General features: G+C 47.2%; 7 protein-coding genes across 12 annotated transcripts in view; 3 read left to right on the top strand and 4 right to left on the bottom strand.

Moving 5' to 3' along the window:
* Nucleotides 1-153: 153 nt before the first annotated feature.
* On the top strand, nucleotides 154-1601 carry LOC108012827 (protein OPI10 homolog). 2 transcript variants are annotated; one of them, XR_010654071.2, is made up of 3 exons: nucleotides 154-609; nucleotides 994-1241; nucleotides 1308-1601. XR_010654071.2 is itself a non-coding variant. In XM_017078277.4 (2 exons), exons 1-2 carry the CDS (start codon nucleotides 214-216, stop codon nucleotides 1189-1191), a joined length of 594 nt encoding a protein of 197 aa, XP_016933766.1. In that variant the 5' UTR covers nucleotides 154-213; the 3' UTR covers nucleotides 1192-1272. The 2 variants fall into 2 exon arrangements, 1 of the variants encoding a protein (XP_016933766.1); XM_017078277.4 differs by lacking the exon at nucleotides 1308-1601 and having other exon boundaries at nucleotides 994-1272.
* Nucleotides 1261-14459, bottom strand: LOC108012820 (2-oxoglutarate dehydrogenase complex component E1). 3 transcript variants are annotated; one of them, XM_017078264.4, is made up of 8 exons: nucleotides 14069-14459; nucleotides 13514-13947; nucleotides 12334-13459; nucleotides 12126-12280; nucleotides 11099-11996; nucleotides 10889-11043; nucleotides 1987-2225; nucleotides 1261-1929 (listed from the first exon to the last, which is right to left on the bottom strand). In XM_017078264.4, exons 1-8 carry the CDS (start codon nucleotides 14276-14278, stop codon nucleotides 1361-1363), a joined length of 3786 nt encoding a protein of 1261 aa, XP_016933753.2. In that variant the 5' UTR covers nucleotides 14279-14459; the 3' UTR covers nucleotides 1261-1360. The 3 variants fall into 3 exon arrangements, with proteins under 3 accessions (XP_016933753.2, XP_070852256.1, XP_016933752.2); XM_070996155.1 differs by having other exon boundaries at nucleotides 1261-1920; XM_017078263.4 differs by having other exon boundaries at nucleotides 1261-2225.
* Nucleotides 3206-8314, top strand: LOC108012819 (neurofilament heavy polypeptide). Its single transcript, XM_017078262.4, has one exon. The coding sequence runs from the start codon at nucleotides 3315-3317 to the stop codon at nucleotides 8016-8018; it is 4704 nt and encodes a 1567-aa protein (XP_016933751.3). The 5' UTR covers nucleotides 3206-3314; the 3' UTR covers nucleotides 8019-8314.
* A 39-nt stretch (nucleotides 14460-14498) lies between the features above and the next one.
* Nucleotides 14499-15743, bottom strand: LOC136116950 (neurofilament heavy polypeptide). The gene has a single exon (XM_065864807.2). The coding sequence runs from the start codon at nucleotides 15606-15608 to the stop codon at nucleotides 14499-14501; it is 1110 nt and encodes a 369-aa protein (XP_065720879.2). The 5' UTR covers nucleotides 15609-15743.
* A 47-nt stretch (nucleotides 15744-15790) lies between these two features.
* On the bottom strand, nucleotides 15791-16531 carry LOC108012824 (uncharacterized). The gene is made up of 3 exons (XM_070996620.1): nucleotides 16176-16531; nucleotides 16018-16120; nucleotides 15791-15954 (listed from the first exon to the last, which is right to left on the bottom strand). The coding sequence occupies exons 1-3, from the start codon at nucleotides 16392-16394 to the stop codon at nucleotides 15791-15793; spliced, it is 486 nt and encodes a 161-aa protein (XP_070852721.1). The 5' UTR covers nucleotides 16395-16531.
* A 389-nt stretch (nucleotides 16532-16920) lies between these two features.
* On the top strand, nucleotides 16921-18742 carry LOC108012940 (TOX high mobility group box family member 4). 2 transcript variants are annotated; one of them, XM_017078477.4, is made up of 2 exons: nucleotides 16921-17111; nucleotides 17718-18742. In XM_017078477.4, the coding sequence occupies exons 1-2, from the start codon at nucleotides 17028-17030 to the stop codon at nucleotides 18399-18401; spliced, it is 768 nt and encodes a 255-aa protein (XP_016933966.2). In that variant the 5' UTR covers nucleotides 16921-17027; the 3' UTR covers nucleotides 18402-18742. The 2 variants fall into 2 exon arrangements, with proteins under 2 accessions (XP_016933966.2, XP_016933967.2); XM_017078478.4 differs by lacking the exon at nucleotides 16921-17111 and adding an exon at nucleotides 17498-17645.
* Nucleotides 18743-18814: 72 nt separating this feature from the next.
* The window catches only part of LOC108012939 (serine-rich adhesin for platelets), a 28116-nt gene continuing 27248 nt past the window's right edge, over nucleotides 18815-19682 (bottom strand). For both annotated transcript variants that reach the window (XM_017078476.4, XM_017078475.4), the window contains exon 5: nucleotides 18815-19669. The gene's annotated coding sequence lies outside the window, so the exon portion shown is untranslated. The remainder of the gene's footprint in view (nucleotides 19670-19682) is intronic.

Here is a 19682-nt window from a genome sequence, read left to right as displayed (position 1 = left end):
TTATTTTGCCTGTAAATATTAAGCGAATAAATATCTATTTAAGCTCAGATTAAATAACTTGTTAGTTTGTTGCAATAATGTTAACCTTTTCTTTAGTTTTGAAAGCATGAATCTTTGGAACCACTAAGAACCAGTTCCTCTTCGACAGTTCCATTTTATCTCTGCCCCCCAAAACCGGCATATCTGAATTCTGGAACAGTCCGCCGCTCGAAAATGTCGCTATTTGGTCTGATTATCTCTGGACGCCTGCCGCAATCGGATTTTGTGGCCGTGGACACAACCAAGCTGCTGGTCAATGTGCCCGACATCGAATCCGTCAATTACCTGGTAGTATTCCTCACCGGCGTCTCCCCCCTGCCCGTCGGAACCTCGGCGGCGATATACTTCAGCTGGCCGGACGCGAATGCGGCGCCCACATGGCAGTACCTGGGTCACATCAACAACAACAAGCCCTCCGCCATCTTCAAGATTGCCCAGCTGAAGAAGAGCCACGAGCTGGAGGCCCACGCCAACGGGATGGTCTTCGGCAGCCAGGAGATCTCGCACATTGCTCAGATCGGAGTCTCCCTCGAACCGGAGCTAACGGTGGCACAACAGACGCCAGCTGTGGTAAGTTGTCTATAAATGTGTAGCATACCTATAAAAAAACAGATAGTAGGTTTATGAATGTGTGTCGTGTGTACTTTCTAAATTAACATACTACTTCTGTGTATTATAACTATGTTTTATCTTTCTTCAAATTATAACATTGTCCAATTACTTAGTTAACTTTAAAATGTTCTAAACTAACAGCACAATATGTCCTAGTTAAACGTTTTTGTAACTTATTCTTATAAAAACCCTCAAATTTAATTATTTATTTATTTTATTATTTACCATATATATAACGAACATGTAATAACGAACAAATATTTATAATATAAATGATTCTTTTTTTTACTTTATTAAAAATATGTTATATCTCAATAACCCCCATATTCCCCTTTATTACAGTCCACCGCCAACGACAACAAGCAGTTCGGCCAGCGAATGCTCGAGAACTTCTTCAACTTTGCCTCCAGCTTCGGAGTCTCAGCCAGAGACATCCCGCCTGCCTCGAGCGAGACCTTTGTGCCTTTCTCCGTCGTCCAGAACTGGTATACGAATTTCCAACGCCGCATGGAACAGAATCCAAACTTCTGGAAGTACTGAGGACACCCGAACGATGGAGGATTCACCTCCAAAAGTTGTTGATATTACAAGTAAAGTTTTATATGTATATTCTTTCTGTAACTATGGCTTATTGTTTATTGGGTGGACTTAATAAGGTTACTACTGCACGTGAAGATTTTGAAAAAAGTATGGAGGATGTTGGATGTTGCTAAGGCTCAGGCTTGGTTGGATCGCATTCAGACTCCCTCGGACACTTCTGGGTTTTGCTTTTACTGGCTGCTTGATCTCGTGCAGGCTTGCGCTTTATGAACTCTGGTTTAGAAGACGCCATCTTCGGTGGACCCCGAGCAGCTGAAGCTTTGGGAGACCGAGTCGGTGGTGGAGCCGAACCTGACCTCTTTGTGCCTAAGGATTCTTCACCGGCTGACGGCGTTATACCATCGTGGCTGGGAGTAACTGGTTTCCTACTTGGGCTTCGGGCAACAGTAACTTTAAGAGCTGGATCCTGATGTGGAGCCGAGCCTGTCCTTCCCCTGCCTGAGGATTCTGCCCATGCTGACGGCGTTACACCATCGTGGGCAGGAGAGGATGGGCCCCTACTTGTCTGAGTCGTCGACGGACTTCGAGAGGCGGAAGCCGTAGGAGTTAGATCCGGAAGTGGAGCCGAACCCGCCCTCTTCTTGCCTGATGATTCCCCCCTGGGAGGCCTACTTGGATAAGTAATCGAGGGCTTTCGAGGGGCTGGACCTGCAGTAGCCGGAGCTGGACCTGTAGGAGCTGTAGACGAAGCTGGAGCCGAACCGGATCTCTTCTTGCCTGCAGAATCGCCCTTACCTGGTGACGATGAGCCGCCCTTTGCTGGAGGAGATGGCTTGCTAGCCGATGCCGACTGGGATTCCGCCTTGGCCTTCTCCTGCTGCTCCTTGATCTTCTCCTCGAGCCGCTTCTTGTTCTCCGGAGTCAGCTCCCCGAAGATGCTTCTGATGATGGCCTTGTACTCGTTGTAGTGCTGCACCTTGTTGCCCGTGGCTGGCGAGGAACTGGGCGGTCGTCCATGGTAGGACACGCAGCGGCTGCGGAGAAGAACCAGTAGACGATTAGTATCATTTAAGGGACACCCAGTATTTGTTTCCCCCGTCGCCCAGAGATCTCTGTGGTCTATTTAAACAATAGCATTGGCGGTGGGCTGCTCGACGTGAGCTGATTTTTATTCGGTCTCTCTGCCTATCGTTCTTTTTGTGGCCTGCAAAAAAGCAATTTGGCAAGCTGACATATTTATTCAGTCTATATAGTGGCCGCCTATATATATTTAGAGATCTACAAGAGCGCTTCTCGGTCTGCCTAGCATAGGAAACACGCGCAACCTCTGCTGACCAGACTGCAATTTCAATTGTCTTACAACATCTATCAACATTGATATGCCCTGCAGATAATCGACGGGGGTTCCCATAGATTTATTTCGTTCTTATGATTAATTTGTGATTTTAAATATTTATAACTACGTAATCATTTTATAAAATGTATATTAACTATAACTGAAATATCTCGCCTATTAATAATATACCTATACAAATATATATTCAATTTTAATTTATTGAGTTGAAAAAATCTGGAGAAATACTTTCGATGTTTATTTTAATAATGTATGTATATAAACACTGGACAGATACTAAAATTATGTTTACTTCTTCTATACGAACTTATTTTGAATTATGTATTTGTTGATGTGTTTTAAATTCCTTCAGTTTGGAAAAGTATACATTTTCTTGATGTTTTGGCTAAATTTGTTTGTAATATATTGAGGAGAGTAAAGTATGTTATTTTCCTTCTAATATCTTTCCCGATTTGCAACATATCTGCAGGGCATTTTCACTTCGTGGTCTATGCACCTCGGACAGCACACAATTCATTTGCAATTACATAGATTGCTGACTGATCATTGATCGGATGGTTGCCAGCGAGACGCAGCCACAGGGAACAGATTGGTGGATTGGTAGATCGTCGCATCGCGGTGCTCCCGCCGACGGATTGCGCCAGTTTCGCTTGCAACGTGTTGAGTGAAACATAGTCGAGTGCTAACGGAGGAATAAGCTCGATTTGGTCGCGTGTTGGCCTCGAGAATAGGTCAGGAGGAGAGCAAGTGCCACGGCCACGCCCACAAGATGACAACCACGCAGCAGGAGGGAACGAGGGAAGACGAGGAGGAGCAAAAGCCATCAATGTCGCAGGCAGCGGCTAATAATAATCATAATTCGCAGCGGTTTCTAGATGGGATCGTAAATCACAGGGATGCTGAGTCAGCCGTGTTTTGTTGGTCAAAGGCGACGCCGGAAGTGCTCGGAATGGCAGCCCAATTTCCGGTTGGCCCAGGAATCAATTGGTCAAGCAGTTGTCCCATGAATCACGCACAAGGAAACGGGAGCATGGGCATATGCCAGCCACATTTTCAGGCAAGGCAGTCAGGAAAGTTTCCTATTTATCTAAACCTAAAGCTAAACCGGGAATTTCCCTTGTATCAATGGGATGTATTTAATAGTTATCAATTGAAACCAGAAATCCTAACAAATTCAAGTGATACAGAGATATTTAGCCCATACCAAGCATACGCACCGTCCACAGCAAGTTTCCCCATACAACAAGTATACGCACCGTGGCACCTAAACTTTCCCCAACTAATGCAATTGCCCCGCAAAAATTCCGACGGCGCCTTCCCAGAAATCAGCACCACCATGACCCGACGATGCGGACAGGTGGCCACCAGCTCACCCGCAGAGCAGGCGCCCCAGGAATTTCCCATAATTAAAAAACGATTTGTTAGCTTTCCCAATTATCGAGCAATGCCTCAGGGTGGGCCACATCGACATCCACATCCAAATCCACCCACCGCCGCCACAACAACAACGATGACGCAGCCGGGCCTCGCCAAAGTCACCAAAATAGATGAGATCAGCGGTGGAGAAGGTGGAGGAGCAGGCACTCGTGTACATAAGGTGCCGCCGATGTTTGATAATGAACTCGAGGCCGAGGAGCAAACGACGGAGGCGGAGGAGGCATTAAACTTGAACGTGGCAAGGGAAATCGAGCATCAACAGGCGGAAAATCTTAATGACGCCTTCGGAGAGAGGCGACACGACCACAGCCACAAAAACGACGACGCCATTACCATTACCATGGGGGAGGCCAAAAATAAACGCGAAATATGCGAGCAAAGCAAATTAGAGAAGGCCGAAGATCATAATGAGCCAAATATGAGAGATTTCGGCGAGCAGCAGTCAATATGTTTGGCCAGGGAGCAGACAATAGATGGGCATCAGATCGGGAATGGGAATCGCAATAGCAACCACCAGCAGTCTGGCGATCTCTCAGACGTCCGCCAATCGTCGCCAGAGCAACTAGACGGGAATCTCGGTCGGCAGCTGACCCGCGAGCGCAATCCGAATCCAAATCCGAATCCGTGTCCGAATCGAACCCTGCCAAATATAGAATTACTAAAGAGTTCCGTGCGCGTTTTCCTCGCCGAGAGGAACTGGGATTGGGACTGGGAGTTGCTCGACCTTTTGACCGACGCCATCGAACTGATCTGTGGACAGCCAAAGGAGCAACAGGAGCAGCTACAGGAGACGGGGAACCTTTGGAGCGAGTCACCGGTCGCCGGAGCGGACATGACCGTCAGCAAAGTCAGCGAGGAGCGGGAGACAGAAACGACCGTCGACGTTTATCCCGCCGAGCAACTCGATCACCAGCCGGCGGAGCAGGCGGATGACAACAACAACTCTAGCATAATAGAAGCTACATTACCCAGCGAGATGAAGTACGAGCTAAAGACAGCCAGTCCAGCACTGCCCAGTCGGAGGAGTCCGCAAAGAGAATCACCAGTTAGTAGGTTGACTACCACCAGTCGTATACGCAATGTAGAGCCAAGTGCTCCACCCGCCACTCATGCTCCTCTGCTGGGAGACCTAAAACGCACCTCCATCAGTCGCGACAGCATCTCCTCCATCGATGCGGATTCAGTGCTCCCGGAGAGAACACGTCTGCGACGCCAGCGACGCGTTCGCTCGCAGGATTCCGTGGAGGAGAAGCCCGAGGATGTGATCGAGCGGCTGAACAAGCTCAAGGCAAGGATATCAGGGGCTCTCAGCGAGGTCAAGGGAGTCCTCAAGCAGTACAGCACGGAGAGCGAGGCGGAAGCGGCAGGGGAGCAGCCCCTGGTGAAACCAGGTGGAGACGATGAAGCTGCTCCCGTCTCCTTTCGCTTTGTGAAGAAAGTGCGACGACGCAGCTACTTCGATGAGGCCGAGGAGGAAAAGGAGCAGGCTGGAGAGGCTGCCATAAAGGCTAAGGAAAATCTGGAAACTAAAGTGGAAACCACTGTAAAAGAAATCGGAGAAAAGGATTCATTGAAAACTGCAAAAGATTCAAAGATCCAAAGAGAGCAGACACCCTTTGCCAGAGACCTATCAGAAGTTCCTAAAAAACAGGTTGATCACACTAGTAAAACTAAGGAACTTTGTGGAAATCAGGAAGCAAAAGAGGCAACTGAGGTTACAAGTCATGACTTAGAAGTTATTAAAAATAAAGAAGAAAATGATCTTGAAAATCAAGATGACAAGTCGTCTAAATATCAGGACAATCTGGATGGTGAAGCCAAGGAAATTAAAGAACATGCTGACAAGTCCGATATTAAGGAGTCCGTAGATCCTAAAATTGTAGAGGTAAAGCAGGAACCACCTAAAATGAATGGAGAATTACCGAAGACAGCAGATCAAATCAAACAACCTGAGAAGAGCAAGACGCAGGCCAAAATTGAGTTCCTGGCCAAGGTGCAGAGTGAACTCAAGTCAAAATCTGTCAAGGAAGCAGCTCTCAAGAAAGAAACTTCGAAAGAGGACTCTTCTACTAAGGATACAACACATAAAGAAGCAACTTCCAAAGATGCAGCAACCAAGGATTCGTCTCCGAAGGAGGCAGCACCCAACGAAGTAACAACAAAAGATATAAATCACAAGGAAGCGTCTCCCAAAAAAGCAGCCCACAAAGAAAAAGCACCTATGGAATCAGCTTCCAAGGAAGCAGCATCCAAGGAACTAATCCCCAAAGAACCTACAGAAGAATCAACAAACAAAGATGTTTCACAGATCAAATCATCAGAATCCCAGAATACATCAGAAGTGGCCCTGCCGGATGACTCACCCGCATCGCAACCACCGACCAAGATCAAGAAGAAAGTCATCGTGAAGGTGAAGAACCCCAGGCGCGCCTCGATCGCCGCCGTGGAACCATCCAAGATCAAGGTGGAGCCGGCCGTCGAGCAGAGCGATGCTCTCATCACTCAGCGGCGACCCTCCGATTCCGAAGCGATTGTCAAGCGCAAGAAGAAGCTGAAATTGATGGGCGACACGGCCGCCCCAGCAGCAGCCACATCTTTATCCACATCCACATCCCCCAGAGCCACCTCATCAGCGGCAACAAAAGATTGCATTGCCGAGGAGACGGCGGTGGCTACGCCAGAGGTCACCGCGGTGCCAGCCAAGTTGCCCAGTGCCAAGAGCGACCAAGGAGAAGCTACAGCAGCAGAGGCGACAACTGCAGCACCTCCAATCGATGGTGATCCGCTCGAGACTGGCAATCTAGCGCCAGCAGGCGATCGCAACAGACGCGCCAGCCTGAAACTAGCGGAGTTGGTGGGTGAGACGGTCCTGGTGGTGCCGGCAGCCAGCGCAGCAGGAGGCCTCAAAGATCCAGAGTCGAAGTCCGAGTCCAAAGAACCCATCGATCAGGAGGAGAGGCAGGTGCAACAAGTGGCCATCGCCGCTGACATTGCGCCGCAAATAGCAGCGACATTGAGGCACGAAGAGTCGTCGGCAGAGCCATCGGAGCAGGCAGCTACAAAAGCCGGAGAACAGGCGCCTCCCGGCGACAGTCTAGCCACCATGCCGGAGCTGAAAGTACTCGCCGGTCCGGTGCAGCCCGTCAAGATCGAGACGGTGGAGCAGCCCCACGATGAGGGCAAAAACCAGGAGCCCCTTGTGAAGAAGAAGGCTGCGAATCTAAAGAAACTGGTGCGCAAGAATTCCCTGGACAAGGAGCCGGTGAAGCCGGAGAAGCAGGAACAGAAGCAGCTGAGCAACATACTCCGGGACAGGAACAAGATCAATGAGCTGTCCTCCAGGATCAACAAGCTCACGCCGCCCAAGAAGCAGGCAAAACCAAAAGAGGAGCAGAAGGCACCAGTGGTGGTTGCTGAGGAGAATAAACCCAAGCCTGAAGAAACAGCTCCTCTAGAGGAATCCCCTACCCAAAATGAGGAAGACATTGCACCCGAGCCAGATGTGGAGCCTGCGCCGGTGCCCAAGAAACCCAGAAAGGTCAAGAAGAAGGTGATCATTAAGCGGCAGAAGCGGCGTCTCTCCGTGGGAGACACTTTCTTCCTGCAGCCGGAGCCCGAGGAGCCGGCCATCCCCGAGGTGGAGACCATCGAGCGGGCCATAGCCTATGTGACGGATGACGAGGAGGACACCAAGGCGGCTGCACCCAAGGAGGAGGAGGAGCCAGTGCCGGCTAAGCCCCTTAAATCCTGCCTGCACGTAAGGGAATACAAGATCGGTGACCTAGTGCTCTATGCGGAACGGTATCGCAAGACTCAGGTGCGCTGGAAACGCGGAAGAGTGCTGGAGAGGATCACCAGCATTTCTTACAAGCTGGAAATCGAAGGCAAGGAAGTGCCCGCCCATGTCAGTTACATCAAGAAGTACACCGGGCGAAAAGTGCGTTTCGGGAACAAGGAGTACCTGGAGATCGACTACGAACAGGTGGCCGAGGAAGAGCGCCGTGCGGCCAGCTACAGCATATGGAACATGGTGTAGATATAGCTCCCTTAATGGTTACCATCCACATCCCACCCCGAGTGGTGTCCAGTGTCCAGCCATCTTTGAGTGGAATTAAAAAATTGTTCGCTATGCGAGGTAATTTTTTAAGGATCTCAACTCGACATTCAGTTATGTTATAGTGATTCGTCCTAGTCCTAGTAGTAGATCTTAGTGTTACATCCTAGTGTTTAGTGTAACTTATTCCAGGCCTTTCGTTTACATCTTAAGTACTCTGTATGTGTAAATATAAACAAGCTATTTAATGTTAAATAAAGCGGAAAATATTTCAGTTATGCGAGGTGGTTCTATTTATAGGCTGTTCCAAGCCAATTACTCATAAAAGTTTTATGGATCTGTTTATTCCGATGCTTGCCTTTGGGCGATTGATGCTTCCCTTGCGAATCTTCTTGTTTTCGTGGTTATTTATAAAGAAAATCTGACGATGAATGAACAATACTGGATATTGGGACCCGTCATGGTCAGGCAAACATCTCAATCAGCAAACACAATAATAATATTCCATCCACTCCATCAATGTCGATGATAGCCCCGAAATAACCCAACAGATCCCAGATGTGGACAACAGAGAAATGCGTGCCATTAATAAAACTTTGGCGGGCTTTGCCGTGCAGTGGCCTGCATTAGATATAGAGATGTGTAAAAAAGAAACAAAAACATTCCCCCAAGATCATCGGACATTTCGCATAATTGATTGTCAAGGCGTTCGGTTCGGCGCTATAAGAATTCTTCGCTAGAGATCTCTCGCAATTACCAGAGATTTTAATTCACGCTGACAAAAACAACAAAGGAACTCGGAAAGAACACACAACACACATGCCAGCAATAAACATATCGGGCATGCCACAGCATATAGATATAGTAGACCTGCGAATATGCTACATTCCTAAGACCTCTGGCGGGATTTTCATTCAATTTTCGGGGCTGGCAACCGAGTACTATATACGTGTGATCAAGACATTATGTACGTCTGGCGGGTAGTACACAGGAAAAATGCATATTTCAAGTCTATTGTCATGTCAAATAAATTATTGCAAAAAGGTAAACAAAGGAAATAATCAGACATGCCATCTTGACTTTTGTTCAATCATTCAACAGGTAATTTCGCAATATCAAATGAAATCAAGTGTGTCGGTCGTTTAAAAACAATTTTTCCAGTGCACCTACATATTTGCACGAAAGCAATTGAAAAACAAAGCACATTTCATTCTATATGTTCGGAATTTCGAGTTGAGCGATAGTTGGGAACACTTATGAAGACCAAAACAACCGCGACAACATCGACATCAAAGATTTCAAGTGCAGAGAAGAGTCCTCGCGGTTACACATGAAATCATATATCTCTTTTCCGTACATATTATTTTGAATAATTCCCAGAAATGTTTTTGGGGGAAGCAATATTGTTTTCCATAAATCAGAGCAGAAATCTAGCGCAGCACTAGGCGTTATTAGGGACCATTGTTGGGTCCGCATACGAATAAAAATTGTGGTGATATCTCTCTGAAAGACCCCGTCTATGAGGAGAGGAGAGAGGATCGGAATGGGGATGGGTGTTCGGTTGGTATCAAACGCCGCGAATCGAATCTGTGCCAAGTTCCTTGCGCCAGTTCTCTGGTTCTAGTCATGCCCGCACCCGTGAATACAATGCGATGTCCAACATCGACATGGCTGTCCGCGATCGCAATAGCGATCTCGATCTCGATCTGCAACGAGGCCATTCCGACCGGGCCAATTACTAACAACGCAGTTGCCAAATTGTACAAATTATTGGAGCCTTCTTCGCCTGGCGGCAATTAATCGTTTCAGAGCGACAGCCCAGAATCCATGAACCCGCATATCTCATCGCTGACTAACCCCTATTTATTATTGTAATAAAAACACCTCGCCATATAGTAAATATCGAGCCAGGAAACGAACTTTCGGGGGCGCCATCTGAACTCTGGCGAGGCCAAGTGCGTTACACCTTCTACCATATATATAAACAACAATATATTTGGCATAGTTTATAGAAACAATCGACACGTTTGTAAATCTTTAGCGCAGAGCAACCTCGAATTTGCTTGGCACACGTTTGATTACAAAAGAAAACCAAGAAACTACAAGTGACAAAGATTAGTGCTTAGTATTTTGACTATATTTATAGTACCTGCTTTTAATATGTTACTATAGTAGCCGATTTTAATTGAACCCAAAGAAGTGTACTAAATGTTAATGGAATTCTAAATGGAATAATGTTGATCATAATAGCAAATTCAACTTAAAAACCGATCAGTGTAATAGGATAACTTAAAAAATTCCAAACGATTACATTTTCATTTAAAATAGATTCAGTACTTGCGAGGACTCTGCATTGTAGCATAGGAAAAATACCTAAAATATCCATTAGAAATATGTTCAAAGGCTTAGAAAGACAGTGTCAAGGTTCTGAAAAATTCGCGAAACTTTCCAATCTTACAATAGAGTGCTGTCAGCAGACCATTTAAAAGATATACCCCTCTCTTAAACGAACACTGGGTACCAAAAGCAACAACAATTAAACCGAAATCCTCTGATGTTGGCATGCTTTTGGCTTAGGTGTCACCATCGCTAATCGCCATCACCATCACCATGAGCGCCAAAGATGGCGTCACACGGCGACGCAGCCCGCCGCCATCTTGGCACCTCGGAACTTTGGGGGGTGTCGGGTGAGGAGGAGGCGGAGGAGTCGTCACCAACACTGATTGACACTCTGAAGGTGCGTCAACGTTAATCGCACCTGAATTGAGTCACCCCAAAGGGGAGTAGCCCAAGGCCTCCTGGCATTGCACCTTGGCATTTGGAATGGATAATCTGTGGGTTCTAAGACTTACGTTTCGTTTTCGTTCTTGAGCAGCGCGGTATCGAATCGTGGCTGCACATAGGACCAGGCACCACTGTTCTTGTGCTCCTCCTGGGCCCACAGCAGCTCCGCCTTGGGGTACTGCTCCAGCTGCTGACTGATAAGGTCGTAGGGGAAGGGACAGAACTATGGGAATCTTGGTTAATAACTATAACTATAAGACAAGCCATGGCCAACTCACCTGTTCCACCCTCACCAGAGCCACTGACTCCACTTGCTCGTGGTCGTCGCGCTCCTTGAAGAGATCGTAGTAGACCTTGCCAGAGCAGAAGACCAGTTTCTTCACGCAGTCGGGCTGTTTTCCAGCCGGTCCATTATCTGGGATGATCCGCTGGAAGCAGCTGCACTCGTTGAAGTCCTTGAAAGGACTCCTAGCCAGCGGATGGCGGAGCAGCGACTTTGGCGAAAAGTTGATCAGCGGCTTGCGGAAGCCCATTTTCACCTGGCGACGCAGACCATGGAAGAGATTCGCGGGCGTGGACAAGTTGGTCACAATCCAGTTGACGTTCATCAGCTGGCGGGCCACAAAGTCGGCATCACAGGTATCCGGATAGACATCCGGATCATCGTCGCACATCTGCAGGAAGCGCTCAATCCGCCCGGAGGAGTGCTCCGGGCCCATGCCTTCCATGCTGTGCGGCAGGAGCAGCACAACACCGGATTGGCGCACCCACTTGGTCTCTCCACTGGCTATGAAAGTGTCGATGATGCACTGGGCTGTGTTGCAGAAGTCCCCGAACTGGCCCTCCCACATGACCAACGCATGAGGACTGGCCATGGAGTAGCCGTGTTCGAATCCCAGGACGGCGCACTCGGACAGCGAGCTGTTGGAGACGGAGTAGGGCGCCTGGTCCGGGTACAGGTGATCCAACGCATTGTACACCACCTTGTCGCACGATTGATGGTGCAGCACGTGGTGCCGATGCGAGAAGGTGCCGCGTTCCACATCCTGGCCGGACAGGCGGACGTGGATGCCCTCCTTTAGAAGGGAACCAAAGGCGAATGCCTCGCCCAGTGACCAGTCCGCCACCTTATCCTGCACCATCTGCTTCCGCAGGGCCAGGATGCGGTGAATGCCCCTGGAGGAATAAAGAAATAAAGTCTAATTTTAATTCCATCGAAAAAAAATACAGATTTTGTAGTTAGTTTAACAAAAAAGGGTACAGTAAATTACTGTAAAAGTTGGTTTATTCCACCAAAAAACTCACTTGTGCATCTCGAACTTGTGCTCCGGCGGCGGAGGACTGGAAAATATATTGCCAATCGTCTTCAGGGTGTCTGTGCTGATCCCAGTGGGACACAGCTCCAGGCGGTCGCGGCCTTCAAAGAAGCCCGGCCAGGGGGAGTCGATCCAGGAGGAGTACTAAAGGTGAGCAGTCAAATGGGGAAACTATTTAAGGGGCATTCTTGTCTTACCCTTATGCTCTTGATCGACTTGGACTTGGTCCAGGAATCCTCGCAGATCTTGTCGTAGGTAGAGACCATTTTCTTGAACTCGGCGTCCGTGATCACACCCTCCTTGATCAGCTTATCTGAGTAGAGCTGCAGGCAGGGCTTCAGCTTCCGGATGCGCTGGTACATCAGTGGCTGGGTGAACATGGGCTCATCCGCCTCGTTGTGCCCGTTGCGGCGATAGCCCACTATGTCGATAACCACGTCCTTCTTGAACTTGTGCCGGTAGTCGGCGGCAACGCGACTGCACTGGATGCAGGCCTCCGGATCGTCGGCGTTCACGTGGAGAATGGGAGCCATCACCACCTTGGCCACATCGGTGCAGTATCGCGACGAGCGGGAGAAGCGCGGATCGGTGGTGAAGCCCACCTGGTTGTTGGACACGATGTGAATGGTGCCGTAGGTGGTGTAGTTGGGCAGGTCGGACAAATGCATCGACTCGTAGACGACGCCCTGGCCGGAGAACGAGGCATCGCCGTGGATGATGATGGGCAGCACCTTGTTGCCGGAGGTATCGCCGCGCTGGAACATCTCCGCACGCGCCTTTCCTAGCAGCACCGGATTGACGTGCTCCAGATGCGATGGGTTCGCCACCACAGTGATGCGAACCATGCGGTTAGTCTGCCGGTTCAGTCGCTCCTGGAACACGCCGAGATGGTACTTGACGTCCCCGGATCCCGAGTCGCTGGCTTTGAGGCCGTGAAACTGGGACAGAATGTCAGCGATGGGCTTCCGGCAGACGTTAGCCAGGACATTGAGGCGTCCCCGATGGGCCATTCCGATTAGAATGGACTCCACTCCCTGGTTCGTGGCTCGATCCACCACCTCCTTTATGGCGGGAATCATGATGTCGCATCCCTCCAAGCCGAAACGCTTCTCCGACGAAAACTTCTTGGCCAAGAAGTTCTCGAAGCCCGTCGCTTGAGTGAGTCGCTCTAGAATGAGCTTCTTCTCATCCTTGCTTAGATCCATGCCTCCAGGCTTCTCGAAACGGTCCCGAATCCAGCTGGTCTTCGTCAGCGAATTGATCTGCATGTACTCCACTCCAATGTGACCGCAATAGATACGCTCCAAGCGATCCAGAATCTCTCTGGAGGGAAAGTCAGAGGTTAACTATGTTGAAAGAGATTACTTTGATACCCACTTTAGTGTTAAGAACTGCTCATCGCCGCCAATCATCGTGGAGGAGGGCAACTTGAACATGGCATTGAGGTCACCAAATATATAGGAGTAGTGCTGTCGGAGTACCTCCCGAGCAGCATGACGTTGACTGCCATCTAGAGAGGTGGTCTTCTCCGGTCCAACAATTCCCAAAGGATCCAGATCGGCGGCCAAGTGACCACGCGATTGATATGCTCGGATGATGGCCTGGATCGTGTGGTGATCATCGATATTCTTCCAGTCGCTAGGCGGAGCAGACGGAGCTGGAGAGGCTCCGCCGCCGGATGCTGTCCTCTCACCCAACCTAGCTTTTAATGTCGTTCTCTCCACTGGTGGACGTCTGTACTTTCGGGAGGGCGTAGCCTGGAGAGGTTGCCTATTAGGCCGCTCGTTGCCCCTAAAGAGCTCGTCCCAGGACTACACAAGGATTTTATAAAGTAGATGTTTCTAATTAGTAATCTTTCATAAAACATAGAGAATAAAAAAGAATCAGGAGTGATTCGTTCATGAATCCTGAAACCATACTTCTGTTTCTCACCTCATCCACAGACCGGGGATTGAGCTTCCACTTGTTATAGAGGCCCTCGATGTAGGAGGCACTGCAGCCGCCAGCAAAGGAGTCCAGATCCTGGGCCCCGCCCAACTGCGAGCTCGTTTGTATAGTGCGCAGAGCTAGTCGGGCGAGGATGTGGTGGTCAGTGCCCCAGCGCCTCATCCGCACAAGACTCCTCAGCCGACATTGGTTCATGTTCCTGGTAAATTTTGGATTTAATTTAGTAAATGGCCAAAAGTGTTAAGGGTCTGAAGGCTGGGCGAAGTGTGAGCTCAAAACTCATTTCTAGCATGTGGGTCACTTTATGCAAGACATGCTGAGATTCGATCGGCTAGTTTCAATTTTAAGGTTACTGGCCAAGGCCCTCACCATTCCTCCGGATTCTGTAGCTTTTTTAAACTATCTTGGAGATAATTTATTTAAGGTCCTTGGAGTTCTTTGAACTTGCTGTATTCGAGGTGCTTATCTCCTTATCTGGAGTCGGTTTTCGCAGGCTTTTCACTGTTAACTCATCCCAATATATCCACGATTTATCTTCAGGGACGACTTTCTGTTCGGCATTGAAAACCCTCAAAGGTCTGAATGTTTCAGGTATCGGTTTATTTGAGTTTGGTTTCTTCGACTTTAAAGCTGATTTTTGCTTGAGATCTAAACTTTGGTTATCAGTTTTTGGCTTAACATTTTCCTTTGGCTTAAAAACCCTAAGAGAGGTTTTGTATTCTACAGGCTTCTTTTTTGAAGCACTTTCTACGAAATTGACTCTTTCTGGTTGAATTGAATCAGTTGAATCCTCATTTAAGGTGCTGTCATCGATATCATCGATTAGTTCTTCAAGGGTCTCATATGTGTCACTTTTATTTTTTGGAATACGTGTGTTTCTGCTCTTCTCTGAAACCAATGTTGACTTTTTGGCTGTTTTAATGGCCTTTGAAGCGTTATCCTTTGCATTCACATCTTTATCCTTATCCTCTACTTGAGAAGCATTTATTGGAATTTTAATAAATTCCATAGGGTTTACTTCTGGCCGATCCTTTGGCTTATCCTTTTTCGGTTTCGAAGGCACTTTAATTTCCTGATTATTTATGGTTTTAAGAACCTTTCCTTTTCTTTGATTAGGCCTCTTTTCGTAATAGCTTTTGAAGCACATGGTATTATTTGGCTTGGAATTTCCAATCGAGCGTTTTTTTACAACCATTACTGGACCATTATGTCGTTTAAGCTTTTCCCTTTTGGAAGATTGCTTCCAATATTTTAGAAATGTTTCAAAGGAACTGTATTTCTTTTGAAATTTGTTGCGACGATTTTTGGATATTTTTGAAGCCATCGAATTCCTTTCCGCCGTTAATGATGATTGTTCGGGTTGTTTTGGTGGCTTCTTCTGGGACATTCTCCTAGTCATATTTTTGGAAAACGGATCTGCCACTCCCTTTGCCGTTAAAACGAAGCAGGGAATTTTTCTGCCAATTTTCGTATGGTCGTATATTCCAGATGTCCTGATCTCCGTTGAAAGTGAAAGAACTTCCATGTCCTCTTTTTGAGGACGAACCACACAAGTATTCAAGTCCGACTGCGAAGTGCTTGACGGATCCTTCACTACCGGTGGGGAGATTGTTGGGCTCGTCACAGGCACTGAAAAATTCACCTGCAATTATATTATACATATTTTATTAATTTGTAAGGAAACATTTAATTTTAATGTGAAATATGTTATTTTTCCCTTAATCTAAAATTAGTTTCCATTATATTTAAGTCGAGAACAAAAGAGTATCCTGTAAGAAAGGTAAAAAAAAAAGTAATTTCCTTATCTGAACGGTTATCCATGGATCCGACATTGCTCAGACTATTATTGGCCTTCTCCTGAAAGCTCATTTCTTGTTTGGAATGCGAAGAAGCGTGAATGTGTCTTGCAAGATTTTCATACGAATCAGTTTTACCATGAAGATTGGGATCGTTGGGGTTGGGATGGTATAGCTTGGGAGCGGTCATCGCGGTGTCTACTTGTTCCTTTACCAGCTCCTTGAAGAAATGCTGCCAGGTCTGGGAATATCACAGTTAAGAATGTGTTTGACCATAGATATCACACTTGACCTACTCCATGAATAGAGCTATTGTCCTTTATCCATTTGGCGAACAGGCACTCCATGTGCCGGCCGTTTGAGGTACTCGCCAGGACGTCGGACTCGAAGATTCCTGGTTTCTGACCTCCGGGTGCCTCGGATTTGGAGCCCACACTCAAGAGCTGACAACGCTGCGTAGAGATCTTTAAAAACAAGCGAACGTTGTTGCTCCATGCCATTTTTGACCTTATCATGTGTCAATATTGCGCTTTAAGGCTAAAAACAACAAATTTTATGCTAAGTTGTAGGCATTTGAACTAAAATTTATAAAAACTATGAGTTTTGCACAAGTGGGCCTACAAAAAGTTTGATTACAACTGTACTTCAAAAGCGGATCCGGCACTGAACCGGAACCGGCACAGAACCGGAACCAAAATTGTTCTTTTTGGATTAGAAGCTAAAAAGCAATAAAACAAGTGAATATTTTAAATATCAAAAGGAAAAAAGAGTAAAACAATGTATTTTCAAGAAATAACCATACCTGAAAATATGTTTGTCTCTTATTAAAATAAACACAAATTTGAAAGCACCTGCAGCTTGTATGCAATACCAAAGTAAAATAATAAATTTAAAAAACTAAAACTCAAACACTTTGTTTATAAATAATTTTAGCTATAAACAAATAAACAAAACTTTTAATTGTGAGCACCTATTTCGAACTGGTTCCAGTGGCTAAACCAAAACAGTGTTGGAAAGCGCCCTTGGCTACCATTTAGCCCATACCCGCCTGCGGTCACACTAATCTCACACGATAATAAAAACGCCTGAAATTGTTTAATTTTTTTGTAAATAAGCCTGGGATAAGAATTGCAGGAGGCACGGTCGCCATGAATCAGTTCCACACGCCCTCGTTCGGCGACGTGTTCGAGCTGAACGACACACCGTCGGAGAGTCCGAGCCCCAGCCAAGCAGTAAGTGGAGGAGTCCCATAACCAATCCCAGTCCAATTCGGAGGAGCAGAGCGACCAACTGGACTGTCTGTACTTCGCTTTGGATTGGCGACATAGCCCACAGCCGGCCGCCCGCCTTAATTGCCGCGCATCGATGGCCGTAATGGTTTTATAATGAGCGAGAGAGATCGGAATCGGGCTCACTCGGTCGCTGTTGTAGTTGTTGTTATTGTGTGCTGGCGACCAGCTGGAGGAGCTCCCCGACCATATCTCCCATACCCCCTCCCCCATCCGTGGGTTATCGCCTGGGCGAACGGCCCCAAACGCCGCGTCAGCTTCTTATCAGCAAACAGCACGCACACACAGTCGCACAATCAGCAGCGCAGGCTACACACACGCAAGCACGCACACACCGTCCCCTCACCCAGGCCCACCCCCACCCCTTCTCGACTCCTCTCCTCCCCTCTTCCGCACCCAACTGAACTGGGCTTGGGTGAGCGATTTGTACATTATAGTTTAGTTGCTCACTCTGTGATTGGGATGAAGAAGTTTCTAGTGAGCTCACGCTGGGATTCGAGCAATAAATCATGGAAATAACCGTGTGCCCTTTGTCTCTCTTTTTTGCAGTCGCGGAGAATGCTTAGCCTGGATCAGTCCATGTTGAACGATGACGATGACGAGGAGGATTGCGACACATATGGTAGCGGTGGAGGTGGAATAGTTGGAGGACAGAGCCTAGTGGCTCAGCCACAGCAGCAGCAACAGCAGCAGCAGCTCCAACCGCAAGCACCACCCAAACCGCTAGCGCCCTTTGCCCTGTTCTTCCGCGACACCGTGACGGCCATCAAGCAGCAGAATCCCGCCTGCTCGCTGGAGAAGATGCAGGTGATCGTCCAGACCATGTGGGACTCCCTGGACGAGACGCAAAAGACCGTCTACAGTCTGCGGCATGAGCAGGAGAAGCGTGACTATGTGCGTCTGATGCGGGACTACCGTCATCAGCTGTCCGAATCGGAGGCCACGTCGGAGCTGGAAACAGCACCACCAGCTGTTGCTCCCCCACAGTCGATCGTTGTGCCGCCGCCCCTGGACACACCCAAAGTGGAGGCTGTCGAGGAGCCAGCGCAGCCTGCTCCGGAGCAAATACAACTCCTCACCGAGGCGGCCACCGTGCAGAAGTGTACCCGGGAGCAGTGCAACAAGCCGGCCATCATCAATCCGGACTGGGAGGACGAGTACTGCAGCAACGAGTGCGTGGTCATCCACTGCCGGAATGTGTTCAACGACTGGGTGCTCACCATGAAGTCCTAGCCTTTGTGTGGCAACGCCACCGCCCACTTAAGCTTAGTCTAGATTTTAGCCCTCATTCACACGCTGTACTGTCCGTATATTACCTAGGAATATACGACTGAGTAAGCAGTAAGCGATACTATAGTCCCAGTTTCGGTTGTAATTAGCATCTGTGTGGAGTCTGAATGAATGCGATACACGCTTTGTATGATACTTTAATTGTAGTAAATAAATCATAGCACTAGCAATAATTCAGAATACAAACACTAACTTTAGAAAGTATTTGGTATGAGACCTTAGGCCATTTTATTGTGGAATGTCATTTAGCAAATGCATTTAATAAATTTATATTGTTTTTGAAAGCCTTTTTAATTCATAATCATTTTTGACCTCTTGTTTCAATTCCCAAGACCAATTCAAATAAAAGTCCACTCTTATATGGTAACTTTTAATAAATACACACATTTATTTCTCTTGCACTTCATATCAATATATCAATGCCGTTGCTTACAAAAATTCACTTTCGCTCGTTCTACATTTACCAAATAATTAAAATGTATAAATTAATTTTTTAAAATAATATGTTAAAGACGTTTCCTCGGTTGCCTTGCTGAAGTAATGCGCCATTGTTAAGAGTACGAGTTAAATAAACAACAGTATAAAAAAGATCAAGCTTAAAATATTCTAGAGATGGTTTTTCAATCCTTTCTCGTATATATACAGACTTGCATATATAATATATATATAAGGTTATATTGGGCGGGCTTTGACAATAAAGCGGGATAGAGAGATTGAGAAAAAGACCTTAAATGCAGGCTGCAAAGCGCATAAAGCATATAGTAGAGCATCCGCTGGATAGTACTTTGAGTAGGGAGTTCGGGTTATAAGCACTTGTCGCTTAGCATTTAACGTAAACATAAAGCGCACTCTAAATAATATCACCAAATACTTGTTTTCATTTTCAGTTTTCTTTTTTTTCAGGCCTATCCGCTTTGCACACAATCCATTGCTAGGCTAATATAATTTTAACTCGGAGTGGGTTAGGTTAAACGGCAATAACTTGTTTCCTTTGTTTGGGTTTCGGCTGTCCGGTATGTAACGTATTTAATTATCGCGCTAGTTGTCTGCTGGTAGTAACATCATCTCGTTATTATCGTTATTGTATAATGGTTTCATGCGCCAACTGCAACGGCAGCTGCATGCTAGATTATTGACTAGTGTTGCCTTATGGGACGTGTACGGTTCTGGATTCGGGTTGGCATCCGCTCGAGGGCCGTATTTGATACGACCTGTAAAGATGAC

Source organism: Drosophila suzukii, chromosome 3 (genome assembly GCF_043229965.1).
Source record: "Drosophila suzukii chromosome 3, CBGP_Dsuzu_IsoJpt1.0, whole genome shotgun sequence".
NCBI classification, from domain to species: Eukaryota; Metazoa; Arthropoda; class Insecta; order Diptera; family Drosophilidae; genus Drosophila; species Drosophila suzukii.
This window is presented reverse-complemented; position numbering and strand designations above follow the sequence as displayed.